Here is a 19,177-nt window from a genome sequence, read left to right as displayed (position 1 = left end):
TTACAATAGAGCTCTTTTGTGTGTTGGATAATTGTCCGTGGATTGGACTCAGAAAAGACGTTTAATGAATTACGCGCCATTTTATTTTTATTTTAAACATATTTTAGGAGAATGGTTTGTTTATTCACTGAGACTTTTGTATGACCTTGAAATTTCTTGTGCGTATAATTTAACATCCCTAAAAATCAGCCTGTGTCGCCAAAGGCCAGCTTTGGGAAGTGGGAGGTGTTGTGGTTTACCATGGATTGCTTTTAATAATACTGTATCATACTTTACGTTTGGAGCGTCATGATTACATGACACGAAAATTAAACAGTCTTAGCTCTCTTACATGCGTTTGAACAGCCGCTCGTCTTGGGGCTGTTGCAGAATCATGTTGGAACTAATTGTCATCAGTGCGTCTGAAGCGCCCATTTAGAGTGAAACACGTCTAAGGAGGATGGAGGGCGACTGCCAACAAAGGGGCTTTGGAAAATTACGGTGGTGTTGAAAATGATTTCAATAATTTGAACTGTCATCCAAATTCATGGAGTGATGATCAAACTCAGATGGGCATACAGAATGCCCATAACAGTGAACAGGCTAGCAAAACCAGCAAGCTCCACAGTGTGGTGGAAGCTGCCTGCAGGTAAGTATGTACATGGAGATGGCCATGTGTTTTGATGAAGTTGGTGGTGCAGATTATGTTGCAGCTGTGGCAGTGATGTGTATGATGTTGCATGAGGTTATTCATGGATGTGTTTTGTGCTATTGCTGCACATCTACTTATGTTGTAGATTCAAATGGTGCTGCTGCAATTTGCAATTGCAGGGAATGGTGCTGTGTTCCAATGTGTCATTGCCTCTCAGAGCCAAGTGTGTGAGTGGAGCTTTTGCATTTTAGTGGCTGTATGCTATTTTAGGATGGTGTGATCTAGTTAGCAACATAAATTTATAAAATCAATGTTTGCTGTCTGGTATCAATTTCCATCTTATCACTGAGCCTTTGGTTTATTTTCTGATAGGACATAGCCTTCATGCCACTCTTTTGTGTTTGCATTAGTATCAGATTAATTTAGCAACAATGTCTGCAATTTTGCAACAATGTCAATAATGCCTGGAACAGATAGATTATGGGAACATGGTCAGGTTTTTGTCTCTGATCCAAGCACTTAATATGGCTGTTAAGCAGTTTTGGAACTGTTATGAACAAAATGCAAGAGTGCATGCCAGCATGAGAAGTGTGTCATGGTAACCTAATCTTATGACCTTGTGAAATATGCATAGTGGGAAAAGAGGAGGAGGACTGTCTTGGATCTCACTGTGTTTGAACCTAGCCATAAGGCATAACTTATATGATTGTTAACATAGTCCTAGCACTTGTATCCAGATACATAGCATAGCATGTGAAATTATAAACATTCTTTTAATAGGTTTTGTGTAAGCTAGTTGGGCAATATGGTATGAATCTAACTTCTGCTTCTTTGGGACACTTGTTAAAATATACACTGGCCATCCTTGGCTTCCATATATTTCCTGTCTTAGCAGCAGTATCAGAAGCAGAGATCTGAGGCTGAAACCAAGACTGAGACTGAAATGGAGACTGAGACTGAGACTGGCACTGAGACTGACACTTAGAGAATGAGAATAAAGCTGAGATTGAGGTGTAGACTGAGACTGAAGCTGAAAATGAGACTGGGACAAACTGAAACTAAGAATGTGGCTGAAACTTAGTCTGAGACAAAGACTGAAACTGAAACTGAAGCTAAGACTGAGACTTGGCTGGTTCTTAGGTCTTCACATATAACAAATGAGTAGTTCTTACAAAACCATCTTTGTTTGGCCATGTTTCTTATGAAAACTGTGAACTCCTTTGTAAGCAACTTTAAAGTAATGAATCAGACAATGTTGTTGTGGAAAATGTTGGTAAAGTTTTTATTCTGCCAGCCTTTTTCTTAAATCTGTTATCAGGGATCTGCTGCTGATGTAGTGTCAGTCCAAACCTGTGAAGGTTTGTTTTGTCGGACATTTTGCTGGAGTTGTATTTTATGCATCTGTAATTTTGTTTTCTGAATATATAGTTACAGGGCCAAGTAATGGCTGAATTTTAAGCAATATATATATATTGTGTAATGTATGTATGCATACCTGGAAATATGCTTCAGGTAGTGGTGTATTTCAGTGTCATTGCTTCACCCTTGGTCATTGTCAGTATGGTTGAAAAGTGGAATTCATGTGAGTAGTAAATGATATTGGTGCATTTAGGTGCTGGGAGCTCAGTTTGTTATGGTAACTCTCGGTTGATCATGTTGTCATGTTAACTCTCTCACTTAGTCAAGTTTTCTGCTATTTGCCTGCCACTAATAATTCCAACGGAGAAGTGATTATTTGTCTGCTCATTTCAGTTCTGAATCCTGTGCGGTGGTGGATCGGATCTTACAGCAGGTGGATCAGCTATCAGATCTGGAGAAACTTCTGCTCTACCTCAAACTACCAGCTGGGAAGAACAATGATGTTGATCCACTTAAGATGTGAGTCAAGTCATACATCTGCTTGCTGAATGTGCAACTCGGTGCTGTGCTCTCCTGGTTGATAGTGGACAAGTCTTATATGATGTGTCTCATCATAAATGCATCATGTGCTTTTATACTTCTCTAGATGAAATAATCATATGCCCAGACATTATGTGCAGCATCTCACCATTATTTTGCTGTTACAGACCCCTGAACCCATTGGGCAGCAGGTTTGAGATCCAGCAGACCATCATGTGGATCCGCACACACCTGGAGGAAGACCAGGATGTGTCGATGCCCAAGCATGAGGTCTATGATGAATACCAGTGAGTGGTTGTGTACAGTGCGTGCTTCCAAGCAGGAAAATGCTCTATAAAATACACAAAGGTTGTATCTACTCATCTGTGGACTACTGGACTCATCTTTGAATTGAATTTTTCATGTGGCAGTTTCTGGTTGATACCAGTATTGGATCTGCTGCTTATCTTAACTGCTTAGGATGTGCAGTATGGTGTGCAATGCTGCTGTTAGTGTATACAAATTTCATGTCTGCTTGTCAGACATATTTTCCTGTTTTGAGTATCAAAAGTTTGATGTTTTCAAAACATTAAGGGAAACAGCTTTTCAATTATGTGCTGAAAGTCATGAAGTTCAGCACTCTTTCAGCCTGCACATTGCACTTGTTTGGTGCTTATTTCTAAAATATTGAACATGGGTTGTCTGATGTAGCCCACAACAGAGGTAACCCATGCTGCATCCTGCTGTTGGAAAGCTAAGATGTGCTTTTTTATCAACATGGTTATTTTCCTTATGTGTACCTGTGCTTTATAACCAACCACATGAGTGATACCTGCACATAAATGGATGTTTTATGGAAGTGGAACTTCTGCACCAACTCTTTGCTAATATATTATTCACATGGTCTCAGCCTCAACTTTCCCTTTTGTTAGGCAGGGTGTGAAATTAAGTAAGTGCCTGCAATAGTGACTCATAACTTGTTGCGCTGTGTCCATGCACTCTGCTCCATCACCATGGGTTTCACTTGCATGAAAAGCCAGTGAAACAATGCTACCTTCCCCAGACCTTTCTTAGCGTTCCAGGTCCCAGCCTGCCTCTGCATCCCCAGCCTTAGGAAAGGGGAAGGGCAAGTTGGTCATATATTCCTGTTTTTCAAAGGTTTAGCATTAAACCCTTGGCAAATGAAGCATTTAAAAGGATTACCCCAAGGGAAGTTTAGCAGCCTGCCACATAGGACCCTCCTGCACACCTGGTTGTGTCACCAGCTCACCCGCTGTGGTAGTGTGCGCCCATTACAGCGCACCCTTGCCTGGCCCGCAGGGTGTACTGCAGCACCAACAGCATGAAGGGCCTGAGCACGGCCGACTTCGGCAAGGTGATGAAGCAGGTGTTCCCGCGCGTGCGGCCGCGCAGGCTGGGCACTCGCGGTCACTCGCGCTACTGCTACGCAGGTCTGCGGCGCAAGACCAAGCTGGAGGCGCCGCACCTACCCGACCTGGACGGCGAGACGCCGGTGAAGGTGGGTCCAGCCGGGAGGGGCCGCGTCGCCTGGACGGCGAGACGCCGGTCAAGGTGGGTCCGGCGAGGAGGGGCCGCGTCACCTGGACGACGAGACGCCGGTCAAGGTGGGTCCGGCCGGGGGGGGGGGGGGCGTCATCTGGACAGGGAGACCCCAGTCAAGGTGGGGTCCGGCCGCGAGGGGCCGCGTCACCTGGACGGTGAGACGCCGGTCAAGGTGGGTCCGGCCGCGAGGGGCTGCGTCACCTGGACGGCGAGACGCCGGTCAAGGTGGGTCCGGCCGGGAGGGGCTGCGTCACTTGGACAGGGAGACGCCGGCCAAGACCCGACGTGGGTCAGGCCAGGAGAGGATGCGTCACTTGGACAGCCAGAGGGACGCCTGGACACATGTGTGTGGGGTTGACTATTACGGAGGCTACAGAGACGAATCACGACTGTGCTCTGTGTTTGAGCCTCTCCGAAACCAAATGACAGCGACGCGAGCGTTAGCTTGACGGCCTTCGGTCGATTTCTGCCGTCCCCGGATCGCACGTTTTTCGCGGTTCTTTGTACATGAGACTGTCTGGAGTCGGCAGCCCACTGAATGGTGGCGGTCTCCGTATTGTGATCAGACTTCAGAGACGATGTTGCCCCAACAGTTTGCCTGGCCGAGTAGTCGCCAGTAAAAGATGGTGGCAGGGATGGCGGATGTTAGGTGGTGAGTGCTGGATGGTGCATGATGAGAGAGTAGTAGGTGTGGATGAGCGCTTGCGAGGTGTACCTCCTCAGAATTGATATCGACTTAACGGATACATTTTGGCCTGCACGATGATGGTGGCGGGCTGCTGGGCGAACAACTGTGCCGAACATGTCTGCAGTCAAGGAGACAAGCTAAGATTGTACACGATGTTTGTTGACCGCCGGAGCCGAGACCCACGCATTGTACCACGCGGTAGGCAGTACATTGACAACGTGAAGCTCGTCGCACTGGGCGCGTGGCACGAACAGTGCTGCACGAGCGAACAACACGAACAGCGTTAGTGCTGTTCACGAACAGCGTTATTGCACCCGGTGAGACAGGTGCTGGTTGTTAATTGTGTAAACACGTGATTGGCTTTGTTATTGGCCCTGAGGGGCATGAGCGAACAAAAACTCCAGTTAGACAGACAGTACACAGTATAGAGTCGCGATCGGTCGAGAAAAAAGGTAAAATGCATCGCTGGAATAAGACGGAGATGCCATGCGTTTCGTCTCGATTTTCTCCATGCATGCATCTCGGCAATTTGTCCCGATTGCTTCAGGCTGGCATCCTTTATCGCAGTTTTTGTCGCGGATTTTCTGAGCTTTGCTTTTTTCTCCATGTGGCACCAAACTGCTCGGAGTGAGGCAGTCGCCCACTCCACTAAAGAGAACTGCGCTGGGCGGTCGGAATCGGCGTGTGGTGAAGTGCCATTCACCGACAGTTAAACCTGCCCAGCGACAGCGCACCAATGTACAGCCACACCGCGGCAGGCTGCGTCTCTGTGCGGCATTAACCAGCTACGGGCTCTCGGAGTCCGGGGGCCTGTGATATTGTGAAGTCGCCGACGCTCGAAGCCGCTTGATTGGCGTGCGTCGCTGCGGCTTCGCGCTTCTGCTTCATATCAAGGAATGATGAATTTGTGAAAGTGTCTCTTTTCAAAGAGCATCGCAGCGGGATGTATAACGCTGGCCGAGGCAATGGTCTCAAAGGGACTTTGTGAGCGTCCTGTGTGTTCTGCTGGCCCCAGGCTAGCCGCGGCCTGAGACACTCGCATCCGGGGGCTTCTGCGCCCGGCTGTTGCCTGGCAACACCTGCACACAAGGAGGTGCATAGGCGTCGTGTCAGTACGGTCTGGAATCCCCGGCAAAGGTCATTTAACGCGCACCGACCGTGGCCGGTGTTCACGGGCGTCAAATCTTCAGGTTGAGACTTAACTGCATGTTGTCCTGTTGTCAGTATTTAGGACGGCAGTCCGTGTTTGTTTACACCGTCGTGGAGTTAGATGGTTTATTGCACACGTACCAACGCTGCGAACAATCTCTTGCAGCAGTTAGCCCCTCCCGAGCTGGAGAGACGACTATCGACCGCTAGCGCCGCAGAGTAGGGATTACAATGTTGTTTTAGGCTATGTTCCGATCTACGAGCTCCCGTAACGGATTACCGCCTTTTGCGATGTGTTTTCTGACCGATGCGAGCGGTCGGTGGCACTGCTGGTTCACTGTGATGTGCTTCAAGAGCAGCCAGTGACTGTGCGGAGGACGTATGCAGGCAGTAGCAATGTCGCGACGCTTGCTCCTGACTGTTTCTCAGCGGGGGGTACTGCTGCGTCATACGCGTGTTGTTTGCCGTCCGCTTCTCCGCCATGGGCTGAAACTGATGATGATGATGAGGCGCAGTTGTACCCGGGCTTTAGGTTCCCAGGGGGGTGGGTGAGAGGCGACTGTTGGATGCTTACGATTGCGCGCAGTCTTGCCAGATGTGACTGGAGACAGACCCGTCCCTCGAAAGTCCGCAGCATCTCAAGTGCCCGGCGGTGACCACTGATCGCTTGCTGGCGTATCGAAGCTCCTCGCTGCATTGCGCCTTGTCGCGCTGCAGGGCAGCTGCTCCCAGCCGTGCCTGACGTGGCACTGAGCACACATAGCCAGCGCACTCGAAGTGGTAAGAGGTGCTGCTGCAAGGCTGTGCTGCTCTGCAAGGACGGTTCGGCGCCGCAAGGACGCGAGTATTTACGAGAGCACGCCTGATCCCCGACTGTCTTTAGCACCCGGGCTGTTACCACGTACGCCGAGCTTTCCGTTCAGCACCTGGATTTACGACGGCTCGAAATAGCCGTCATCCATTATGGATGAGTGGAGCGGTGGCGGTGGGCGCGCGCGCCGGGACCGGGATCGGGACCGGGACCGGGACCGGGTGGGGGGAGCCACGGCCGGCGGCGAGATTCGATCGGCGCGAGCCTTGCAGCGTGGCGCTGGCCGTGACGTCACGGCCAGGTGGAGCTGTGCAGTGGGAGAGTGGGTCGTACGGTGGTGGACGGTCCCCTAGACTGGGGCGGTGCTCAACTTCGGACGTGCACTTAGTGGCTGCTCATCTCGACGCCTCCCCTCCCTTCCCCCTCCCCCTCCCCCCCCCCCCCCCCCACTTCCAGCGGATCTTGGTTTTCAGCAACAAAAATTGGCTCCACAAAGGGTGTAATTACGGAAGAGGTATAGAACCTGCAAGCATTCATAAACAACGTACAACACGTAACATGTGCTATCGCCCTTTTCACACACAGCCCGCTCTTACATTATGATTACGATTGTTCGTTTTCTTCTGCGTCTGCGTTAGAGGCAAGTTCGTGTCTTTGCGACGTCCCTTTTCGTTTCCCGCCATGCACCATGTTTGTGTTTCCCACCATACTGCAACTTTGTGGAGCCTGCAAGGAAGCCTTGACAATAATGTAACACGCAGAATTGCGCTACCATTAACCGAAAACGCGATTGTGCTGCGAGGAATGGTTGCAAATATATAACCGCGTTAGAAGCATGACTGGCACGACCTGGGCGCGGAAACTGCAGTTTCGGGCTGCTTGGATCTCCCGACCCGCCGCCTCGGTCGAAACAAACAAAACAAACAAACACGAAAATCGAAACAAAGTCGTAAATCATGGCCAGTTTCATCACTGTGCGATTGGTCTGAAATATTTATAAAAATCTGACGCGAATTTACTGTCTTTATACGTTGAAGGTGAATTGCCATCTTATTGGCATTTCAGTTTGGATCGGAAAGCGTTGAGCAACTGTCTTTTCGTCAGTTGATCAAATCAGAAAGCCACTTGTTTTCGACGGGTTGGCTCATGATCACCATGTTGATTTAATGAGGGCATTTCACGTTGCTCCTGACATTATGTGCTGTGAAAACCTGGATAATTAGAATACACGGCCATGGATTGAAGCATAACCAGCACAGCTAAATGTCAGGTGGCAGGAGATTCGCCTGGGAAGCAATTGGTTGGGGCGAGAGCATTCCTGCTCATGCCTGGCGAGTGTGTCTGTGGTAGCCAGCCCCTAGTGGTTCGGTGGGACTCCGCAGGCCCTTGCGGCTGCTTGTTTTACGATCAGTGCTGAACACCTGGCTATTTACTGTTTGTTTGATGCCCAGGAAGTTTGTTAAATGCCAGAAGTCGACGCTTTTTGGAGGTGATCGTTAAGAGTTTCGGCTGGATCGCATGCGTTTTACGAATCGGACCTCAGTGGACCCCGCCCGGCTTCTGAACAGCCCGGCCATGACTGGTCAGCAAATGATTTCTTTTAGACGGGAGTGCAACCCGCACGCTGGCTGGTTAAAGCGGCTACCGTGGAGCGGGCCGAGGCGGCGCCCCCTGCCGAGACTGGTGCGGCCTTGGGCCTGATCAGTCGGCTGACCCTGCATGTCTACGGCCGATGGCAGGCGGCCTTGTTGTCACGCCAGACCGTGCTTCGGCGTGGCCCCTGTCCAGGTCAAGTCCTCTGTTTGCATTGTGGTGTCTGTAAAAATGGTATACCCGGAGACGTTTGGACTGTAAGCGCGGCTATGCTCGGTGCAGTTCATCTTTTGAAGTTAATCGGTTCGAATAAGAAACCAACGATTACTTCCCAAAATCGACGTACCGGTTGGTTGGACGCCGACAGCGGGCGGTCATAAACCACATCTGTGTCACAACTTGCATCGAACCATAATTGAAGGGGATAACGATAAGCACAATGTCGCGTCTGGCACCTGGCCTAGCTGAGCTCGGCGGGACCGGTGGCGTGTCACTGGGGCGGGCGTGCCGTTACAGTCCTGCCACCGGGTCCAGCTGGCGGGCATGTCTTCCCACTGGTGCCCCCACGCCGCTCGCAAGCGGCCTCCGTTGCCGGCCTGTGTACCTTTGGCGGTGGGCTGTTCGGCGGCTTGTTTGTCACCGACACCGGGCATGACCGCGGAGCGGCCCGGACCGTCGGCGCCTCGCCTTGAGGCCCGCTGCAAACTTCACGGGCCCGGCGGCCCGCTCGCTGGCGTGCAGCGACGTCGTAGAAAGCGTGCCCGGCCGATCGGCGACCTGTCCTCCGCCCTCCGCGATCGATGGGGCCCCGCTGTTGGCCGGTTGCTAGGCCATGGTACTGGAGCACCGAGGCAGCCGAGCGTAGGTCAGTGCCAGCGCTGCGAGGTCGCTCGGTGTGGCGGCGCGGCTGTCGGGCCGGCGGCCGGCGGCCGGCGGCGGGCCGCCAGCGGGTCGACAGCGGGCCGCCTCCGCCGCCGGCCGGCGCCCGGCGACGCTCAGGGCGCTACGCCCGGCCCGTCGGCGGCCGCTCGGCCCGCCGGTGACGGCCGACGGGAGAAGCGTCTCTCCGGGCTCCCCGGGGTCACCAGCGTACCGATGCCCGCAGGCGCCGCCGGTGCACCACCGGACGGTGGTCGCCGCTGGCACGGCGCGCCGCCGCCTCGCTCAGCCAGCCCGGCCCCTGGTGGCTGCCGTCGGGGGAGGGGAGGGGGGACGTAGGCTAGCGCACGGCGGTGACCACGGCTGACCTTGCGCCGGTCATTTCTTCTTCTCCCTGCCCCGTCCCACCCCTGCCCCTCCCTTGCGACCTTTAGGCTCCCCTCGCAGGCATAGTCGCCCGGGCAAATGACGCTGTCGTTTGATGCGGTGCATCCTGGCGTAAACTTACGGCAGCTGAGGCGGCTTCAGAAACAAATCGTCACGTTTGTTATCCGTCCCGATTGCTGAATCGCGTAACTTCACGTAAACATACGCTGACCTCGATTTTGCATTCCATGCGGTGAGTGCTTGTGGCAACATCTACGTGGTTACATGGTGTTATGTGGAAAGCTACGTGCAAGGTGCTTAGTTCCTGCGAGCAACATTTGTCTGTAATCGCTGTTAAAGCTGACAAGCAAGGGGTCAACGAACGAACTCCCTTCGAGTCAGAATTTCAATAATTATTTTTTATTAGAACCGCTAGCTTTGATTGCGGATAATTCAAGGTAATCACAGCAAATAGCAACAGGTTTGCAGCTCCCCAAAGGAGTTCTCTACAAGTTCAGCCTCGTGTATGTTGCATACCTTTGTTTTGAAAGTTTTCCACCGTCTAGTGGAAAGCGCAAGTTTTCCAAGTGGTCGCGCCCAGAGACGCAGCGCCAGTGGTGCCATCCCACGTGTCCCGGATTGTTGGGAGTTAAAAAGTCGCTGCTTGAAGTCGGCGTTTGAACTCGGGGTGGTATGTGCTCGTTCTTGAAGGCTATCATGTGAGCTTCGTCCTGGCGGGGACCGGTCGGCGTGCTCTGTGGTGTGACGAAGTTCGCTGTGCAACAGAAACCAAGTCCTGTATGAGAGTGTGATCAAAGTAATTTTTGTAGCCGCAGAAAGTGCGAACCACACCCTCTTATGACATGAGCTACAGTCACGCTCGTAGCCTTCGTATCCATCGTCAGCTAGTGGCTGCTTGCATTTGAAGACAGTTCGTGTTTGGCTGTGCAAGCCGCTCCGCGGATGAACCACCGTGACTTGACTTGACCTCGTTGACCACGGGACACCTTGCTGTTTGAGCATAAGAGAAGAGCGGGCTGCCCGAACCGCAGCCGGATTGGCTGGGGTCATCCTGCCAACTAAGGGCCCCGGAGAGTGCTCAAATATGTGGTGCATGTAGGATTTGATAAGGGTGTTTGAATTGGGAGAATTACAATGAAAATTTAACGCTCCAGCTGCAATGGAATGGGTGGAGAATACGGCATGGCAGATGTGGCAGCCGCGTCACGATTGTTCTCAACGTCAATACAACTCTTAACAAGTTGCCTTTAAGAGTTATTGAGTCCGACAGGCGTGTCCCACAAGCCTTTCCTAGCACTCTTCACCTGTGGATGCTAATCCATCACGCAAACGAAGACAACGAAAGACATGCATTACAGCGAGGGTAGCGAAGCGATGATATCACACGAAGCTTCGGTAATCAGTCATGCTCATTGTGTTTGTAACTGTGCCATTTTTCAAACCGCGCGCTGTTTATCCTGTTGAGTTTTTACTGACCAGTTAGGTCCGGCGGGTACAACTGCAGAGCTGCTGGTCGCATATTTTGGTTTCCATCCATATCTACCCTAGTTATTATTCCCAGCGTATTTTCCCATAATTTTACCCTCCCGTCCCCGTCACCTTCCCACACGCGCATGCAGTTGCGAAGGATTCATTGATGGCCTCCAGATAGCATTGCCGCGCCGTCAATACCAGACGCGTCGTCGATACAGCAGCACAATAGCGTGTGTCACTCTCCGCCGCTGACGTGGCAACGCGAAGCTAGCGCCCGGTTGCAGTTTGTGTGCTCGCCCCGGTGCATAGAGGCCGATCTATAGTAAAAGGTTGGGTAGGGGGCGTTCGAAATCATCATGACGAGAGCCATAGCGTTTGTCTGGCACGGCGGCTATCTGTTGAGCGGTTTTGTGTAAGGGTAGTACCGTGACGTTTGTAATTTGGAATAAGGAATGAAATGGAATGATTCGGCAGTTCTTGTAGTATGCATGGAAAATGCTCAGGGCGTGGCAACAGGGACATGGCTATTTCGCCGAGGGACGATGGTGGTAATTGCTGTTCGTATGAGCACTTGTCAAGCATAGAACAAACCACAGACGCTTTCTAGTGTGTACTGATGGTGCACAATGGGACACATCAAGAGAGCGACTTCAGAAATCGTGCCTGATGTTCATTCCGACGAGGCAGCACCGCTTGTATGAGCGGATTGTACTTACTGAAGCGTCATTTTGACTCACTGAAAACGGTACCAAGATATTTAGTTAGATATCTGGGAAGGTACGTCGTCCTCTTGCGATGCAGTCGTGTGGATTTTCTCTGCAAAGGTATTTACGTTGCATTAATTGCAAAAATGTTATATATATATATATATATATATACATATGTATATCTAATTGACAAAATATTTGCGTTGCATTAATTCTACACTGTATTGGCCAGCACACCGACCTGTTGGAAGGCAAGCGTTTCCTAGTGGTGTTCTTATTATGACAGCGCTTATGGCGGAATAAGCGCGTCACAGAGTGTTATGATGGAATAAGGGCGTCACAGCGCGTTATGACTGAATAAGCACGTCACACAGCGTTATGACGGAATAAGCGCGTCACACAGTGTTATAACGGAATAAGCACGTCGCACAGCGTTATGACGGAATAAGCGCATCACAGAGCGGTATGACGGGAGAATGGTGATACTGATTGCAGTGTTCGTTTTTTTTTTGCTCGTGCTGGTAAGCACTCGTTGCAATCATAATGTGCTGCTCGGTCCATGCCGATATAATTTTGACGCGTCGTGAGCCCCATCTTTTAGCGCGTGGAGGTGCACCTGATGTACGCATTTCAATGTCGTATTTCATTTGGTATCAATCGCCAGGAGTTTGCGCCTTGCACTTTAAGTGGTATGCACCGTTTTGGCTTTGGCATGGTCCCCATGGGAAAGAAGCGCGCAGCAGTGGACGTTTTGCTTCGGCAGTGCCGTATTCCATGTTGTCGCCGCCAAAGGTAAGACGTGGCGTCAGAGGTGGCAGCATTTCCTATGTACTGGATTGCTGGGAGTCAAGAAGTCGCTGTGTTAAATTATAAATGTGTGGTCGTTTAAGGAGGCTTGTGAGCCTGGTTCTGGCCCTGACTGGTCGGTAAGCTGGCTGTGACACGTCGGTACGAAATTCCGGTATGGAGGCCCATTGTGCCCAGATCTGTGCTTTGCAGCAGCTGCTGTCCGGCAGAACATATTTTCCCGTGTCCACTATATGTCTGTTCTGATGGGGGACACCGACCGGCTTCACTTGATGTGTGGGTTTTTGTAGTCCTGGTACGTTTTGGTCTAAACAGGATTATACATGTTTGGTGTTTGGGTTGTAGTCTTTCCTCAAAGACAGGAACAAGGGGTGTCTCTGTATGCGATTATGGAATTAATGGCCTGTTAATCTTTGCAAGCAGCCTGGATTTCCTGTGCACATGAATAGTAAATGCGTCAATGCAGTGCCATTTTGTCGGAGCTACACAAAGCGCTGCTGATGTAAAACCCATATGGCAGCACGAATCGGAGCCTTTCTAAAGCTGTGAGGGAGGACAGGCCTGGGGGCCCGTGCGGAGGGCGATATCGCCACCGCCGGCGGCCCCCACCGGCCGGCCGGTTGGTGCTCGGCACGGCTGCCGGCCCGCCACTGAGCGGCCGGGAGTCCGCCGGCGCCCCGTCCGGCTGCCAAGGCCAAACACCGGCCGACGGGCCGGTGGCGGCGGCTCACGGCGGCCCGGCGGCCCGGCGGCCCAGCGGCGCCCCCTGGCCAGGCCCCGCCTCGTGTCCCGCGAGACTACCGAACACGAGACGAGGCGCGAGGCGCAGGCGGCGCGGCACGGGGCCGTGACCTGCCGCTGGCCGGCGGCTGGGGAACACCAGACACCGCAGCCGTGTAACGATCGGCCGGACGAAAGGGCCAATAGGCTGCTGAGGCCCTGCCCGAGCGGCGACACCCCGCTGGCCTGCTGTGACCCGGTCCCCTGCTCCCTCTGATCAGCAGCCGTGATGACCTGTCTGTGCCGTGTTGTGACCCGGTCCCCGCTCCCTCTGACCAGCAGCCGTGATGACCTGTCTGTGCCGTGTTGTGACCCGGCGCCGTATTCCGCAGGCGGGTGGTGAGGTTGGCGCCAGCGGCGGCAGCGGCACCGGTGACGGCTCTGGCGAGCTGGCAGCCTCTTCCCTGCTGATCCGCCAGTGGGCCGAGAAGCTGATCGGCGAGAAGTTCGAGACGCTCTCTCAGCTCAGCAGCTACCTGGTCAAGAAGAACTACGTGTCCGGGCCGACGCCGGCCGGCCTGGCGGGCGCGGCCGCCGTGATAAAAGGTGGGCGAGCGGGTGGCGGCGGCCGGCGCTGGCGGCCTTGAGTGGCCGCCGGCCGCGCCCGTCTCGACGCGCCGCTCATGGGGCGCGCCGTGACGCGGCGATTAGCTGACCACATCGCTCGCCGGGCGTCGCATCCCCAGGCCGGTTGGCCGTCCTGGTTCTCTCATGTTTTCATGCGATTTTGGAACAGGTTGGGATAACGCTCTTAAATTGTGTTACTTCGAAGAGATATGTATCTCTCACGCTCTATTTAAGGTTGAGTAGATAAGATCTCGATAAAAGTTATCTCGTGTTATGATCCCTAGAATGGCCACATAAAAAGGATTTTAAAATACGCTTGTCAGCTCCAACAAATCTTGAAACCCTGCCAAAACCGCTGAAGCATTGTCACTTTTACTCTTTGTTTTCGGCTATGACGCCATGGACCGAGACACTTTCAGAACAGAGATGTCCACTGTGGACTCGCCTCCCATTGGGCTCCGTATTGAGGCTAAACTTTTATAGATTTATCTTGACGTAAGTAGAAAATGGAGCACAAAAAGATCTGTTGGGATAATCGGGAGAGGTCATACTGCACTCTGCTAGACATGTGTTGAAAACAAGTTATCTATGCCTAATCCGTATAAGGCTGAGCCCAGTTGGTAACAGGCGCAGAAGCGAATGTCAGGAGACATGCGGCCTCGATCGATTATTTTTGGGGATAATAAGGGCGCTGCTGTGGAATAGGGACTAAGAAAGCCTCCCTAAATGCGGGTCGTGAAGAGTGGCACCGATGCCTCCGCATAACGTATTCATGCTAGTGAGTACGTGGATATCTCTCCGCTCCCTCGCGTTCTCTGTATTGCCATCTATAACATTTACAACTTGTGTATTCCAGATATGCCGTCTAGTTATTTACATCCAGTCAATAGGCATAGAGAAACCCAACTACAGTTGCAGAGAAAACTGCAAGAGAAAGAGCTGTTTCGTGAGCAGAAGAAGAAATTGCAGGTCAGTACGGCTATGACTTGGCCGCTTCTGAAACCAGTCAGCTTATCGTGCAGTCGTTGGGAGGAGATGATGTCGCGTTCTTTCCATATTTCCACCAATCGGCTTCGGTCACAGACCTATTCAGCCGCATTTCGACGGTGTCGCGTCAGTCGAGGTCCGGGATATGATTGACGCTGCCCAGTATTTCCCAAATGGGCTGCTCTAGCTGGAATCTCACAAACGCGTGTCGATGGCTGGTGGTTGTCTCCTCCTACCGCACCGGTCAGCTGACGGTCACCTGGGGCCCGTCGGGCTGCCAGCTGAGCGGCGCTGTCCACCCGCGCGGCTGCGCCAGTCCGGGGCGTCCAGTCCCCACCGCAGCCATGTGCCGCCAATGGTCTGGTCGCCGCCTGAGCCGCGCCACTCGCCCCGCTCGCAGGACTCGGACGGCAAGCTGGAGAAGGGCGGCGCGCGCGGCCGCAAGCGCAAGAAGGGCCTGTCGGACGAGAAGCCGGACGCCTCGGACGACGCGTCGATGGACGGCTCGGCCGGCTACGGCGAGCCGCCCGGCTACGGCGAGCAGTACAGCTGGCTGGAGCCGGCGGCCGACGCGTTCGCGGCGCCGCTGCCGCAGCCGCCGGAGCCGGAGCGCGGCGAGTACGCGCCGCTGCCGGAGCCGGCCTGCGTCAACATGTCGACGATGAGCGGCGGCGGCCCGGTGCCGAGCGCCGCGCCCACGGCCCACTCGCACTGCCCGGTCATCACCAGCGCGCCGCACGGCGACACGGTGGCGCACGCCACCTTCGTGCAGCCCGCCGGCCGACAGCACAACGGCTACCCGCCGCCGCCGCCGCCGCCGCCGCCGCCTCCCCCGCCGCCACCGCCGCCGCCGCCGCTGCCGCCGCCACCGCCGCCGCCGCCGTCGCACGTCAAGTTCAAGGCGATCCAGCCCAAGTTCGAGCCGGGGGAATACGACGGGCGGGCGTCGTGCGCCGGCGGCGCCGAGGGCCACCGCGAGTACAGCGACGTGCTCTGCGGCCAGGATAACGAGGAGGAGCTGATGCAATACTTCAACAACAAGGACCACCACCAGAAGGAGGAGCTGTCGCAGCTGCGCATGCTGCTCGAGCAGAACCTGCCCGGCAGCAAGGAGACGCAGAAGGTGGACAAACCGGCCGGGCCGTACGGCGCGGCGGCCGGCCAGAACGGCGCTGGCGGCCAGTCGGTGGCGCTGCGGCGGCGCGTCAGCTTCCAGCCGAGCCTGTCGGCGCCGGACGGCCTGCCGCTGCCGCCGCCAGGCATGGTGCCGCCCAGCCCCAACACACGCCGCCGCTACTTCAACTTCCAGCCGATCGCGCACGAGCCGCTGCCGCCGCCGCCACCGCCGGGCGTCGGCGAAAGCCCATTCGTGTCACCTCACAGCACGCCGCTGCCGCTGAACCGGTCGCGCCACAACTCGGGCCAGCTGTCCGCGCCGTACCTGGCGCGCGGCCCCGGCACCGGCACTATCACGCCCTTCTCGGCCATCTCCGAGCTGTCACGCTGCGCCACGTTCGGCTCGGAGAACTCGACGCCGTTCTTGTCGCCGCAGTCGACGCCCGTGCCGTTCGCGCGCTCGCGCCACAACTCGAGCCAGCAGACTTGCCGCTTCCCGCAGAGCCGGTCGCGCCACTCGTCGGGCGCCACGTCGCTGGTGGCGGCCTCGCTGGCCGCCGCCGGCTGCCGCCATTCACAGCCGCTCTACTCGCCGATGAACCCCAACCCGTACTCGCCCATGTCGACGATGGCGCCGGCCTCGCCGCACATGTCGGTCGACGAGTCGGGCATCCAGACGTCCAACTTCCCGACGCCCGACGGCACGCCGTCGGTGCGCTCGCGGCACTCGTCGTCCGGGTCTGGCATCTCGCCCATCTCGGCGCCCGTCTCGCCCACCAGCACGGCGCTGGTGGACACGCGTGCCGGCTACAGCGACCTGCGGCGCCGTCACCAGTCGGCCGGCGCCACCGTCCACTACCGGCCGCCGCGCTCTGTCAACGGCGCCGGCGCGCCGTTCGACGCGCTCGCCTTCGAGATGGCCGGCCTGACCGACAACCTTGACCCGGCCGCGTCACTCGGCCTGCAGCGCTCGCAGAGCGTGCCGCCCACCTCGCTGGCGGCCGGCGGTCCGGCCGCCAGCGGCGGCTACGTGTTCCGCGCGCCGCCGGCTGCCATCTCGCACTCGTCCCACCTGGCGGCGCCACTGTCGCTCGAGTACGGCCTGGACGCGTTCAGCGGCGCGGGCGGTGGCGGCGGCGGCAGCGGCGGCGGCGGCGGTGAGGCGCCCGCCGGCTGCTCGTCCAACATGACGCTGGCCGAGCTGAACACGAACCTGCAGCGGCCCAGCGTGTCGACGGCCGGCCGCGACGGGCTCGGTCTGCACGAGCAGGCGACCAGCGTGGACGCCGACCTCGGCGAAACGCTGCAGGCGCTCAGCGAGTGCGACGAGTTCTCCCAGCTCATGATGCAGGTGCCTGGCAATGAGTGAGCCGGTGACGGCGGCGCCTCGGCCCCAGCCCTGGTCCGGTGTCGGCTGCCGCAAGCGTCAGTACATCCACATACATACACACACATACACATGCAGACACACATATACACAAACTCATCCGGATACGTATGCTGGAACTATGCGGACAGTCTCGTGCAAATTGCATTTTGCGTAGATGTTGATGCGCAACGCCACACAGATCGACGGGTGCAGAGCGCGGTGGAGCGGGCGGCCCGGCGCCGCCGGAGAGCGGGGCTTCGCTCCGCCTCGGCCGCTCGTTTGTAGGCTAGTTTTTACCGTATAAGCTGGTAAGGGGAGGGGTGGTAGGATAGCGGGCCGCCGCACTGTGCTGTCCGCTTTTGTCCGGGGGTGCCGTGGGGGCCCGGCCGCCCGCCGCCGCATGCCCACATAGAGCTGCCGATGGTGCGGCGGATATATTTTACTGAGGCGGGGTGCGTAGCTAGGCGGCGCGAGTGGAGAAAAGTACCTGAAAACTCCAATATCTGTGAGATTGGATGCGCGGCGGAGTGGGAGCGGCCCGGAACAGTACAAACGTGTGTCGGCTTTGTGCAATTCACAATGGGCAGCAGTCCGGGCGCGCCGACGCTCCAGACGCTGGCCGGTGCGGCGTGCGTGAAGGCTGGAGGCGCTCGCTGCCGCCGCTGCGGCACGCGCGGCACGCCGGCGGGCCGTGTGGCCGGCCGCCGCCGCATCGCCACCCCTCCGGGGCTCTGCTCGTCGATGTTCGTTGTGCACAGTTGGCTGAGCTTCGGCGCGCGCTGCCTCGGCTTGTTACTTGTTTGGCGCGGCGGCGGGGCGTGGCAACGCCGCCACCGTCGGCGGCGTCCGCCCAGCCCCGCGCGCCCCCACCCCCTCTCCGGCGTACATGTGCTTGCCCTGTGGAACGGTTGGCTGTACGCTCGTTTATTTTTGTCCGTCGCTGGCTGTTATGAGGCGGCGTTTTGTGCGCGCCGCCCTTTGGAGCTGTTGGGCGAAGCGGCCCCTGCCGGCCGCCGCCCGGCGCCGCCTCTAGCAGTAGCCGTAGTATTCGCTTTAAGGTGATCTAGACTTACAGTGGATTCTGCTGCCCTGGCGATGTCGTGTCTGGTACCTGGCCCGCTGTGACTGGCTCCGGTCTACTAATCAAAGCGGTGTAGCTGCGCGCGCGTGTCGAGGGCATTGTAGCCACGTACTTTCCGGAATCGTGTAACAGCTGGAGAAATTATATATTTTATGCTTACGAACGATCGCCGTTGTTATTGAAAACGACGAGGCCGGAAGGGCCCCGCATTTTACCGGCACGATTGCGATAACGCCAGCTGCCAGGAACAGTTCAAACAGCACAGTGTGTACCGAGTAGCGTTGGGTTTAACCGTTTTATCTGTACCGTCGGCGACAGCGGCGCGTATTCATCTGGTTCATTTCTCCAGACGATGGGTGCGCCGCTGGATTATGGCATACCCGCAACAGTGTTGGTGGTGTCTGCTGTCGCGCGTGGTGCCACGCGTCTGACCGCCACAAACTTTTGCCAAATGTAGGCTCTTCTCTGTTATTTGTTCATTTCGAATGCCATCAATACACAATAAAGCAAGCCTAATCACAAACGCCACGTTGTTGTTTTTGCTGCGTTTGAAGAGCGTGCAAGCAGAACGATGTGTAGTAATTGAAGTTGTGTACCGGGCAGAATGCCACAATTCGAAGCTTTGTAACATGAATGGGGGTCGATGTCACTCGGCTCTCTCATCTCACACGACACTAAAATGCATGTTGTTTATTAAAAATGCAAAATGCG

The 19,177-nt window shown here is 55.4% G+C and overlaps 1 protein-coding gene across 1 annotated transcript; it reads left to right on the top strand.

Moving 5' to 3' along the window:
• Positions 1 to 451: 451 nt before the first annotated feature.
• On the top strand, positions 452 to 18,994 carry LOC119111534 (uncharacterized). The gene is made up of 8 exons (XM_037235348.1): positions 452 to 628; positions 2,384 to 2,509; positions 2,698 to 2,817; positions 3,830 to 4,028; positions 13,679 to 13,892; positions 14,770 to 14,882; positions 15,301 to 15,714; positions 15,766 to 18,994. The coding sequence occupies exons 1-8, from the start codon at positions 549 to 551 to the stop codon at positions 17,383 to 17,385; spliced, it is 2,886 nt and encodes a 961-aa protein (XP_037091243.1). The 5' UTR covers positions 452 to 548; the 3' UTR covers positions 17,386 to 18,994.
• The last annotated feature ends 183 nt before the right edge of the window (positions 18,995 to 19,177 follow it).

Source organism: Pollicipes pollicipes, unplaced genomic scaffold (genome assembly GCF_011947565.3).
Source record: "Pollicipes pollicipes isolate AB1234 unplaced genomic scaffold, Ppol_2.1 Scaffold_7261;HRSCAF=8764_pilon_pilon_pilon, whole genome shotgun sequence".
Lineage (NCBI taxonomy): Eukaryota > Metazoa > Arthropoda > Thecostraca > Pollicipedomorpha > Pollicipedidae > Pollicipes > Pollicipes pollicipes.
The sequence above is the reverse complement of the archived record's forward strand: the minus strand, read 5'-3'. Positions and strand labels throughout refer to the sequence as shown.